The sequence below is a fragment of the Haplochromis burtoni genome, unplaced genomic scaffold (assembly GCF_018398535.1).
Source record: "Haplochromis burtoni strain Fernald_Lab_line unplaced genomic scaffold, NCSU_Asbu1 Contig_321, whole genome shotgun sequence".
NCBI classification, from domain to species: domain Eukaryota; kingdom Metazoa; phylum Chordata; class Actinopteri; order Cichliformes; family Cichlidae; genus Haplochromis; species Haplochromis burtoni.
The window spans coordinates 77,596-90,442 of NW_024582682.1; the positions used below are offsets into that span (position 1 = coordinate 77,596).

A 12,847-nucleotide genomic window follows, 5' to 3' on the forward strand; every position below is an offset into this window, starting at 1 on the left:
GATGAGCTGGTGGAGAAGCGTGATCCCAAATGTGCACTGTCACATGACCCCGCTCTACGCTCCTGCAGAGTTTCATCAGAATTCACTGAGAATTTCCGAGCTCGTGTTTAGCGACAGAATGACACAAGCGCTGCTGGTGGGCGTGACTACTCCCACTTCACTTCTACCCCTCGGACACTTCACGAGTGTGTCACAGTGAACATGAAATAATTCAGGAAGTCGACTGGACCTGAGAGCATAAATGAATACTGAGAAAACACGACTGGTCATAAAATCACTGATGATGATCCAACCAAAACATCTGCTCGACTGACTGATCCTGTCACTGCACCCACAGTGCTTCAGCCGGAGCTGCACAGCACACTGTCAGCGACCCAGCGCGGCCCAGCGTACCCTGTACATGCTGACGTTCCTGCCCTGCTCCACGTTCCTGACGGGGACTCCGGCTTCTTTCAGTCGGCCCTCGAAGCCAAAGCTGCAGCCCAGATAGAAACACACCATGTCCGACCACGACCCGGGACGCTCCGCCTGCTGCCCGGGTGGAGACCTGCGAGGCAGAGGGAGGCTGATCACTGACTGTTATGCTACAGGAAACAACAGGTGAGGCAGGAAGCAGCAGCTTGTGTTTGTGCTTTAATGTCGACTTTTCAGTGAAAGCAGCACGGAGGAGCTGGTGTAGAGTAATTCCTGGGATACAAGCTGAAAGCACGTTTAGATTTCAGGACAGATCCTGCCGGAGACGTCGCTATGCTTTAACCAGAGCCCATTTCAACAGTAAGTTATTACCAGGACGCAGTCACAGCTGAGGCTCAATGATTACCCCGACTCATGTTCAACATTACCTGTGTGCGTCACTGTACGTCTGCAGGCTGGAGACGGTTTTCACCAGCCGACCATCCTCATACACACAGTACTGCGAGATGTCCGTCCTACAGGAAACACAACCAGGAAACACTCGATCAGGAAAAATAAAACAGACACAGTCGGAAAGCTCCGCCCTTCGTTGGAGTCAGACGGGTATAGGGCAGAAAAATAAGAACTCTGTGAGCCCTCAGGCTTCTGGTCGATGCACCCGTGGTGTCACAGCACCTGCCGGCCCAGCCACCGTCCTCTCAGGCTGAGGGGTGTCCGAAACAAACATCCACCAAACCGTCTGTCTGGTCTGGCGTCTGTCTCTTCCTGCTCGCTCCTCTCAGTTTGCAGAAAAGAAGTTCAATCATTTCATCACATCAGGATCAAACACCTTCTTCTTTGTTCCAGCTTTTCTGAATCAAATTCAAAATGAGCAGATTTTATAATGTGATGTGCTTGTTTTCTGAGTAAACTCTGCTCTCGCCTCACAGGCGAGCGCTCCAAAGGTTACTGAGAGTCCGCAGGAGCTTTGTGCTGCATGGAGAACGATGTGAATGGACTCAGGAAACGTCTGTGATTTAAAATCATCGGCTCACAGAATCAAACGTAAACCTTCTGCAGCACGTCTGAGAGGACAGGAAGTCCTACCTGATGTCAGCGTGCTGAGCCAGAGGCGGACAGGAAGTCTCTCCCGACTGGCTGCGATAAAGGAGCGGCAGGGGGGCGGGGTTACTGCGACAGAAGGCATGGAAGTCATCGGCGAGCTGGTTTGGCAGGACGACCACATTAGCCTGCTGGTATCCTGAAACACACACACACACACACACGTTACAACAGAGAAAAACCAAGAAGCCCTGACCGTCCGGGCAGCTCTGCGGGATGACATCATCCTTTTCAGGCATTTCCAGAGCTCGTGGTCACCGGTTCCCGCTGAGGGCAGGAACCAATACGTCGACACCTCCACCCTCGCTGCACCGCACCAGCTCCAGCCTCCACACCAACCTGTCAATCAATCTGCTCAAACTCGTCAACATGACGTGTTGGAGGCAGAAAATCCTCGCCAACCCGGAGCGAGCACTCCACCCTTTTTCAGACTCGGAGCAGCCGTTTCTCATTCCTGCTGCTTCACCCTCGGCTGAAAAGCAGCCCAGAGGAAGCTGGAGGCTGCCAGTCAGCGAAGCCAGAAGGACCACATCCTGAGGACCCCAAACCCTCCACCGCCTGGCTGAGTCCAGCATGCACCTGACCTGATACCCCATACACCCCCCAGACACTCTGGGAGACACGTCCACAACACTCATGGATACTAGCTGAGGATGACTCGAGAGTATACATGTTTACTGTTAGAACAAGCTAACGTTCTTACTGGACGCTAATTCGCTAAAGCAGCTCCTTTACTAAACCAACAAATCAGCAGAAATTTCACCTCTAAGCTGTCCCGAGTCTGTCCTAAGCCTGTCCAGTTCAGATGATCTCTTACCGTTGGCTAATCCTGTTGTGGTCTTTATTCTGGGGTCTTTCTGCCGGATTAACTGCCTCAGATTAGCAGGACTCAGATTATTTAAATGTTCCGACTTGATCATCTCACACACAAGCATGTCAGTGAGCTGCTTCCTGTTTACCTGTCACGGAGCAGGAGGGGAAAGGCCCGAGAGAACAATGATCTGCTCTTATCTGCTTCACCACAGTTAATGTTTGAGCGAGCAGCAGTCGATGAAGTTAATCTTTGAAACACTCCAGACTTTAAACCCCACTCACTCTTTTTCCTTCCCTCACTGCTCTCCTCCATCAGTGTTTTCTTTTGTGTGTGTGCGCGTGTATCACCTGTGTCCATGGCAGAGGTACGGATACCCCTGAGGTATCTGACGGCGCACCGAGCAGCTCTCACTGCAGACAGCATCCTTCTTCACCTAAACGTTAAAAAATGTCATGAGTAACCTGAGGAATAGGCGAGCTGTCTGATTGGTTAATTCGCTGGTGAACAGCCAATGAAATATAATCTGTGGTAACACTTTGTGTACTTAGATTCAGACGCTTATTTATGTGAAACTTCCTAAACTGTCAGGACAGCAGAACATTGGTGTAGATGAAGCTGAGAGCAGGGATCGAACACCTGCCAGGTGAGGATTCATCAGGGTAACCCGCTCTGCTCGCTCCCGCTCATCTCCAACCATCACAGCAGGTCTCACTGCCACCTTTAAACCTCCTCCGGCACTCATACTGCTCTCCTTCTCCTCTCCTCCCTGCCTGCACTCACCTCTTTGCAGAGGTGACGCCACCCGTCTATCACCACTGCAAACAGGAAGTGGCTCAGAGACCACCTGACAGTAAAGTTCAGGCTACACTGATCCGATACTTTGCACAAAATCAAAACTATTATATATCAAATTATACCTTCATGATGAATACAAGACATCACACTATTATTCCTCTTGTTTAATTATGAAGAATTATCTTACAAGGAAAAACTAAACCTGAAAAGTCAATACCCACATATTAAAATCTTCAATTAAGATTGAAAAAGGGTCAGGGTCCAGGAAGGGGTCAGAGCTAGGGTCAGGGTCCAGGAAGGCCGCACGCTTTCAGTGGGAGAAACATTTCGTCATCATCAGGTTTCGACTTTATAAACAGAACTTGTGCTCAATGGCTGACACTAGCACCCCTGACTCACAACGGGCTGTGAGGTCAGTTTATGATCAATGATATGCAAACTGTGATTGATCATTGATCGGCTATGACAGTGATCTTTGATCTGTCTATATAAGGTTGGAAACCTGCAGTCAGCTGAGACTGAAGAAGTCAGCTGGACGAGTTTCTCCCACTGTACACTACATTAAACATAGAAACTTCTATTTTAATATGAAAATCTCCGCTCGGAGGGAGCAAAGCTGACCGTTAAGCTAACGGTCCTAAAGTCCCTCCGACAGTGTGATTAAACTCACGGTGTGACGGTTTATCCGCGGAGTGTCGGGGTCGGTGATGACAGCTCCACAGGCTAACAGCTGCTAACAGCTAAGTCCGGGGCTGCAGCCTTCGAGGGCCCATTACGTCACAGCGAGGCGACGAAGGTTACTCCAGTGCCTCTGCGTCCTCAGTTTCCCGGATTTCAAGGACGTTGGCTGTGTCCATGTTGTCCCAATTCACGGTCTGCACGCTTACCGCGGTAAAGTGAGCCGTCATTTGTGAGCCGCGGTCAAGCCAGCCGCCTCTTATCCGCCGCATAAATTTCCTTGCGCTTTTACACCAGTCTTTACCGTAGCGCCTTTTCGCTTTATATCCTGATTGAAAGCCTATACTCGCGCACACGTGCGCGCGCGAACAGTCACACGCACACGCGCGCACACAAATTACAATGGAACAGCCCAATACAGTCAATACAATTATGTCTATTTCAGAAATTCATTAAAAATCATCCTTAGTAGTTGAGGTCCAACTTTCAACACATCCCTCCGCTAGGACACCTACTGTACCTGTGTGCCAAGTTTCAGCCAGATTCACTGTAAAATTCCTCAGAAATTAATGGAAACTTCTATTCAATACAATACAGTCAATACAATAGGATTCTCTCAATTTTCAAAAATTCATTAAAAATCATCCTGAATAGTTGAGGTACAACTTTCAACACATTCCTTCTCTGGGACACCTACTGTACCTGTGTGCCAAGTTTCATCCAGATTTACTGTAAAATTCCTCAAAAATCAAAGGACATTTATATGCAATTCAATACAGCCAATACACTACAATTATGGAAATTTCAAAAATTCATTAAAAATCATCCATAATAGTTGATGTCCAACTTTCAACACTTTCTTACTCTGGGCGTCCTACCGTACCTCTGGGCCAAGTTACATCTCAATTCACTGTAATCTTTATCAAAAATTGAAAGAACAATTATATGTCAATGCTGGATGTGTGTCCTTTCAAAGTGACACTAATTAACAGAACTCAGGCACATCAGGGAATAATCCAAAAGGCGGATTTATTAAACAAAAACAACATACAAAATATCTCTAACCCATACTACATAACCTAAAAAGAAACAAAGGGACACCTAGAAGCACAAGAAAACAATACTGAAAGGGCAAGAGACACAGTCCAAACATAATCCACAACTAAAACGCCAAAAGAACAAGTCATCCCACATAGCAGACGGGTCTTGCCTGGATCTGGTGTCAAGCCGGCACTGCTGGCTGACTTCTGGCATGGTAAGATGGCACTGTTTATGTGATGGCATGCCACATTTGGCCTAATTGGGTGAATGTGACATGTTGTATAGAGCACTTTGAGTAATATGGGTGAGTAAAAAAGAAGAGAATGAGCGCTTTTAACAAATAATTATCTGAATCTTACAACAAACGTTTTCATCTGATGTAAAATTCATAGAAATCCATTATAGTAATTTTTTTCAAATTCAAATTCAAATTTTATTTGTCACACACACACACACACAACCATACACAGTATGACATGGGGATGAAATGCTTGTAGCTGTACAATACCCAACCATTAAATGACAGAAAAAAGTTTTACAGTATCTACAATTTACAGGTTACTACAAAATTTAAAAAATTAACTTAGAAATTTACAGTAAAAAATGTGCAAAAAATGTGCAAATAGCAGAAAGGGTCCCATCATAATTTCTTCAGAAGTACTAAGTACTGTATATGATGCCAGTATTTTCCCACATTTTCTAGATACTGTACCAGTACTGTGTGTAAAATGCCATCAAAAAGTCAATTGAGTTTTATTCTTTCTCACCTGTCTTTCTGTCTCCTTTCACTTTTTAAAGGTTGCCATGTTAGAAAAAATATTTTGCCCTGCCATGCTGTTTATTGATGTGGCAAATGAATAGTTTATGAAAATATATCTAAATCTGTCATCAGTAATCAGTAATGATCATGTCTCACCTCTAGTCTTCTCTGTCTTAATTTCAGGTTTTCACCATGTGTTGTAGAGAGTTCAGGAGGTTAACTCGACCAAGCAGTCTGCTTCCAGGTACTGTTTAGAATACCAGAATAGGGAGGATGGTGTAGGTTTAAGTTTATTAGACTGATACATATATACCAACAACACAGTGTACATCACTGTGACAACAGCGTTTGTTTTCATTCAAAGGCTTTATGGTTTTTCCTATAATACCTGGTGGGCTGGTCTCTAGTCAAAATGCCCGGGACGATTTTTTACCGCGGTAAAGTGAGCCGTCATTTGTGAGCCGCGGTCAAGCCAGCCGCCTCTTATCCGCCGCATAAATTTCCTTGCGCTTTTACACCAGTCTTTACGGTAGCGCCTTTTCGCTTTATGTGCCGATTGAAAGCCTATACCCGCGCACACGTGCGCGCGCGAACAGTCGCACGCGCCGCATGCGTGCACACAAATTACAATGAAACAGCCCAATACAGTCAACATAAATTATGGAATTTCAAGAAATTCATTAAAAATCATCCTGAGTAGTTGAGGTCCAACTTTCAACACATCTCCTCCTCTGGGACACCTACTGTACCTGTGTGCCAGTTTCAGCCAGATTACTGTAAAATTCACTGCAGAAATTAAAGGACATTTATATGCAATTCAATACAGCCAATACACTACAATTATGGAAATTTCAAGAAATTCATTAAAAATCATCCATTATAGTTGAGGTCCAACTTTCAACACATTCTTCTCTGGGACTCCTACTGTACCTCTGGGCCAGGTTCATCTCAATCTGCTGCATCAATAATTGTTTAATATTGATGGATCAAAAGTGCTGCTGAGAGAGTCATGACAGGGACTATAAAGAGACAGCATATTTGCTTGTCTTCACTGACTCGCTTTGAAATCCAGATTTTAATTTTGGAATATTAGGTGTACTTGTGGTTCCTATAGAATTTTAAGGTTGAAAGGAATCAGAGTCTTCATCTCTCAGGCCTCTCTTCTGTGGATGCAGCTCACATCATTCTGTACAATACGATAATTTTTAATTCTACAACTGTTTATAACCTGCATAGTTCACATTTCTGTATAGCTGTATATCTCATATTCTGTATAGTTTTTCATATTTATATCCTGTACATAGCCTGTACATAGATTGTACTCACTACAGCCTGTACATACTTATAGTTATAGCATATTCATAACTTACTTCATACCATGTACATTATAACATACCATAATAGACCCATTTCTGTAATATACTTACATACCTATATTATTGCTAATATATATTGTAATACATCTATTACAATATATACTTCTTGATGGATGCAAACTGCATTTCGTTGCCTTGTACCTGTGACATGTGCAATGACAATAAAGTTGAATTCTATTCTATTCTATTCTAAATTAATTCAGAAGACAAACACCCGTCTCTGCTTTTGAGATTAGCATTAAAACCCTCAGTTTTGACAAATAATACAGTTATAGTGGATCAGGTGACCCTGAATCTTCCCTTATTTGTGCTGCAATAAGCCTAGGACGCCCCTAGAATCCCCCCCTCCAGGGGCGGGGGCACCTAGACCCGGTTTGTAGAGTACGCTTGGGGAGTGTGATCGTGTGTACAACGTCTCTTTATGTCTGTCTCCACGTTGGTTGAGTGTGGAGTAAGTGCATTTGAGAGCATGAGGGTGGGAATGGATGTTTGTATCTGTGTGTGCCTGTATGTCTGTGTCTATATGTCAGGTTGGGTGTCAGGCGCCACCTCTCTGGGGACATCTCAGGCCCTCCAAGGTTTGGAGGCCTATCTCCCCCTACCACCACTTCCCCTGCCAGTGGCGGACCCCCTCAGACATCGGTGCGTTGGTGGTTCTTTGTGTCCGGGGATGGGCGTCCAGGTACACACCGGCTCACTCCTTGGCGGCCGCTTATCGGGGCCTGGAGCCTGGGGCTCGCTCGGGCCACTTCGGAGGTGGGGTGCCCCCGGCCTCTCGGCCTGGGGCTCGGTCACTCAGGCGCAGCTGGCTGCCGGCGGAGCTCACGGGCGCGTCACTGCAACCCCCCTGGCTTCTGCTCCGCGGCTGCTGAGTGAGCCCTCATCTGGGACTCTCCTCAGCTCTTTCTGGGACAGTGGCGCGGCTGCCCCTCTGTTGGTCTTCCTTGGTCTCTTGTGTTCTGGGGGCCTCTGGATGTCTGGAGTTTTGATCTCCTCCATACCTGCTTCATGCCCTGGAGGACGGGGCTGTGGCCCCCCCACACCCTCTAGCAGATCATTACATGAAGGAACCTTTTAAAAAAAAAACAAGCGCGTCCATGCTCACAGGTGTACACACGGGTGATCACACCCACAAACTACACCCTTTTTGGCTCCTACCTCAAAGCACACTGTGTTCTGTTGATCTTATGTGCTGCACAATAATGTTTAATATTTAGTATTTACTGTCATATTCCCATATATCATTGTGATGTTGTTTATTCTATTACTCTTGTTCTCTTCTGCTTGCTTTCTTTTTTCTTTCTCAGCAGGTGATCCAGGTGATTGATATATGCATTTTTTTTTCCTCTGCCCGTTCTGTTGGTTTTTGTCTTTTGCCCTTCTCCCCCGTCCCTCTTCTCAGCTGTTTCTCTTTCCCTCTTTCTTTCTCCCCTTCTTTCCCCCAGTCAAGTCTGTCCCGTATTCAGTAAGTGAAAATAAAATAAACAATAAAAGGTGAATCAAATGGACCATTACGGCAAGGCTGGGATGGTCAGTTTGGTAAAGTAAATCCGTTGGGCATCTTTCTTTGCCTTTAGACAACAATTCTGATGGCAAAAGAGCCAAACGGGACAGGCCAAAAAAAAAAAAAATAAATAAAAATAAGCCTAGGAACGGCGGGCTTCCCATCATGTATGAATTTTTTCCTTCTTTGCTCGTTCTGTGTTTATACACCTCTCTGCATTTAATCATTAGTTAGTATGTATCTCTTGCACAGTGTATATGTTTTCCTGTCTCCTTTTCATCAACCTCAGCCAGTCACAGTAGATGGCTGTCTCTCCTTGAGCCTGTTTCTGCCAGATGTTTCTACCTCTTCAAATGGAGTTTTTCCTTCCCACTCACACTAAATGTTAGCTCATATGGGGTACTTAAATTGTTGGGGTTTTCTTTGTATTATTGTTGTGTTTTTACCCAGCAACATAAAGTGTCTTTAGGTGACTGTTGTTGCGATTTGGTGCTGTATAAATAGAATAGAATAGAATCGAATAGAATGGAATAGAATAATGTACTTCAGAATCAGAATCAGAATCAGAATGGGGTTTATTGCCAGATGTTGAGGTTTACAACATTAGGAAATTGCTGCGGTGCTTCAGTGCAAACAATAAGAATTAAAGTGCTATGTAGAAAGAAAGATATGTGCATGAGATATACATGAGATATATACATGAGAATAAGACTTATGAGTGCTACGTAGAAAGATATATACATGAGTGCAGGTGGTGATCGGTGCCAAACATGAAATGATGCAGTGACACAGCGTAGGGTCATGTGTTAGTGGCGGGGACAGTCATGACCGGGAGATTGGCAAAATGTATAAATAGGATGGCGATTAGGGGAATTGGAGACAGCTGTGTAACACAGCAGGGATACATTGGGAATAAGAAGACAGTGGAAGTAAGACTCAACACAAGAAAGAGACAAGAGGCCACCAAACTAAAACACAGACTAAGACACACGAGCTTGACACAGACAAAAGCATAAACAGACATGAAGACAAGACTGGCTTTAACACTAGAGTGTTTTCACAAGTCTTCCATCCACTTGTGGAACGCTGAAGAAGAACTACACTTAAAAGCAATATGGAACTGAAAACAAAAGAATACATAATGTAAACATATCATCAAATAATCCAGGACTCACAAGCAATGATATGATGAACAGAACTATAAAGAACAAAACTGAGAAATGCTTGGTAAACTGACCAAGAACTATGTCATCATGTCATTTTTTAATATCATAGTTAATGTGTCCTGATTTGTAGATAGTGCCATCTTACAAATACCATGAAATCCAACTGGGTGACAAGCCAGAGTTGTCTGCCCACACACCCACTGACTAGAAAAAGGGTCCAAGACTCTTCAAGCTGGGATACAGGCATCAAAGAAAAAGATGTAAACAGATAGAAAGTCATTAGGAAGGCATAGTCTGTTGTTGCTGCTGCTGTCAGACTTTTTAATTCATCCACTTGTGTCAGACACATATCTGAACAGGAATAAACATGACTCACTGCACTCTCTCACTTTGTATGCCACAATGTTTGCTTAGACACCTGTATGCTTATATTGTTATATACAGAAAATTAATGTTAAAACTTGTGTTCCTATGTCTATATATAAGTTTATTTTCATATATCTATATTAATCTATTTATAGCTCCATTCCCTCACTTCATTTTATACAATTGCTTTGTTCCTGCATGAGAGCTATTTAAAGTGGTTTCACACACAGTGCCTCCAGATGAATACAGAGTAGTTTTGGACAGCAGAGGCTGGAGAATGGTATTGCTCTCTGTGTGAAAAATAACTACTTATTTGAAATGAAGATGAATGTATGTTGTCAAGGCAAAAAAAAAGTTTTTTCTTTTAAACAGTACATTGCATAATGAGAGTTGGCAGTTCGTCTTGTAATTGGAAGGTTGCCGGTTTGAGCCCCGGCTCCCACAGTCTCGGTCGTTGTGTCCTTGGGCAAGACACTTCATCTAAAACCTACTGGTGTTGGCCAGAGGGGCCGATGGTGCGATATGGCAGCCTCGCTTCTGTCAGTCTGCCTCAGGGCAGCTGTGGCTACAACTGTAGCTTGCCTCCACCCGTGTGTAAATGAATAGTGGAATTGTAAAGCGCTTTGAGGGTCTCGAAAAGCACTATATAAATGGAATCCATTATTATTATTAGTATTATAAGATTAGGGAAACCTGCAGTCAGCTGAGACTGCAGAAGTCACTTGGATGAGTGACAAAACTTTTCTCCCATTGAAAACGCTACGTCCAGATGAACAGAATCAACCTTTAGGGATTTAATTACCTGGATGATTGAGCATGCATCAAGACATTCTCCGTGTTGTTTCTGAATTCTTTGTCTCCTTATGAATAATGTATATAATTTTGAATAATTTAATGTAAATTTAAGTCTTATTAATAGAAACTGAGGAAAGAATGTAATTTGTTTTTACACGTCTTGATACTTGGATATGGGGATTAATAGGTAGTTATTTATATATTTTCATTATCTTCTGTATTTCAAACTGTAAATTAAGCTTGTTTGGTTATATTTTTTATTGCACTCTTGGAATTTTTCATGCTTATACTTTTAATACATTTTTGATAACATAAAAATAAATCTGAAAGATACCTGCATTTTTCAATACAAAATTCACAGATATTTTCAAAATTGATTTGGCATGCAGCGTTACATTGGTAAAGTATAATATATTGCATTAGAAACATTCACAGGATCAGTACTGGACTATATCAAGTTCTGTATTGCAAATGTGACTGTGGACAAAAGCATTCAGGTTTTCCCAAACCAAAAACCCTGGATGACCAGCGAGGTCTGCACACTCCTCAAAGCCCATAATGCCAACTTTAGGTCAGGTGAGCTGCTCGAGCTGACCTGAAAAGGGGTCCCACCTGTCCAGCACAACACATGGCAGGGAATAATAGACATCATAAACCACAGAGGCAGAACTGTGAAAACAGAAAACCTGAGTGTGCAGCTAGCAGAGGAAATAAACAGCTTCTTTGCCCGCTTTGAAACACCACAACAGCAGCATTCATCTGCCTCAGCCCTGCTCCCATCCTCATCCTCACCTGGTTCCTGCACCGCTCCATTCACTGTAACGGAGCACGATGTCAGATGTGTGTTCCTAGCAGTGAACCCCAGGAAGGCGGCCGGTCCAGACGGAATACGTGGTAAAGTGCTAAGACCATGTGCCCACCAGCTCACCCTCATCTCCACCAGAATCTTCAACCTCTCACTGGATGAAGCAGCCATCCCATCCTGTCTAAAATCAGCCACAATCATCCCAGTACCAAAGAAGTCTCCCATCACCAGCCTGAACTATTATTGCCCTGTGGCCCTCACACCGGTAATCATGAAATGCTTTGAGAGACTAGTCCTTCAGCACACCAAGGATTACCTCCCCCCAGAATTCGACCCCCACCAGTTTGCATACCGTGCAAACAGATTCACAGAATGCATCCCTCCGGTGCTGAGTCACCTAGAACAGCGGCAGAGCTACGCCAGAATGCTCTTTGTGGACTACAGCTCACCCTTCCACCACTCGCCCATTGAGAGCCTACTAACTTACTGCATCACAGTATGGTACAGCAGCTGCACTAAGGCGGATAGAGCCACCCTCCCAGCATGTTTGCAATGAGTAGGAGATGCTCTGTATCTCACTGTACAACTGTATAGTGACAAAGGTATTGGGTTCTTTTCTAAAAATTGCTATAAACAGAGGAACCCAAACTGATGAAAAGTGGCGAATATTTTTTTTCAAATGACTATTTTTAGTGGATGTTTGATATAGAGCAGAATGACAGAATGTTAAAAGAAGTTACTTTTAGTCATTCTAAGCTGGGCATTGCGTTCTCTGGCTGTTCAAAGCCATGGAACTTTAGACTTTCCAAGCAAATAATGATGGCCATACTGATGTTCTTTTCAGTACATTTTACTTTATGTTCATTTTCATTTTTATGATGTTTCTATTTTTACATAATTCCTCCCACATAGCAAAATTGGTATGGCCTGGATCTGTCCCACACAATGTGCTTACACATGGCCTGCGTACCGCAAAGAATGACGGCCCTATGGTGGCCCAGATCTGGTTTACCAGAGGTGGCCCACACATGAGCCAGCACAAGGCCAGTTGCAGACACACTGCTGGCCCTGTGCTGGCCCAGAACAGTTTCAGCTCTGGCCCCAGATGTCAGCCTAATGTGTACCTTAGCCATGTAAGCCATGTAATAACAACATGTGCTGGAACATAATAGTGCAAAAGTAACATGACGAAACTCTGTTCAGACAGTGAATGGACTGATTCTTATACAGCA

General features: G+C 44.0%; 1 protein-coding gene across 1 annotated transcript in view; it reads right to left on the reverse strand.

Annotated features, from left to right (window-relative positions):
* The window catches only part of dglucy (D-glutamate cyclase), a gene marked incomplete at its 5' end in the record, with an annotated part of 8,547 nt that extends 4,405 nt beyond the window's left edge, over nt 1-4,142 (reverse strand). Inside the window, 5 exon segments of the mRNA XM_005942127.3 lie at nt 394-547; nt 843-929; nt 1,501-1,654; nt 2,677-2,762; nt 3,795-4,142. Of these exon segments, the coding sequence (XP_005942189.1) occupies nt 394-547; nt 843-929; nt 1,501-1,654; nt 2,677-2,752 (471 nt within the window).
* Between the last annotated feature and the right edge of the window lie 8,705 nt (nt 4,143-12,847).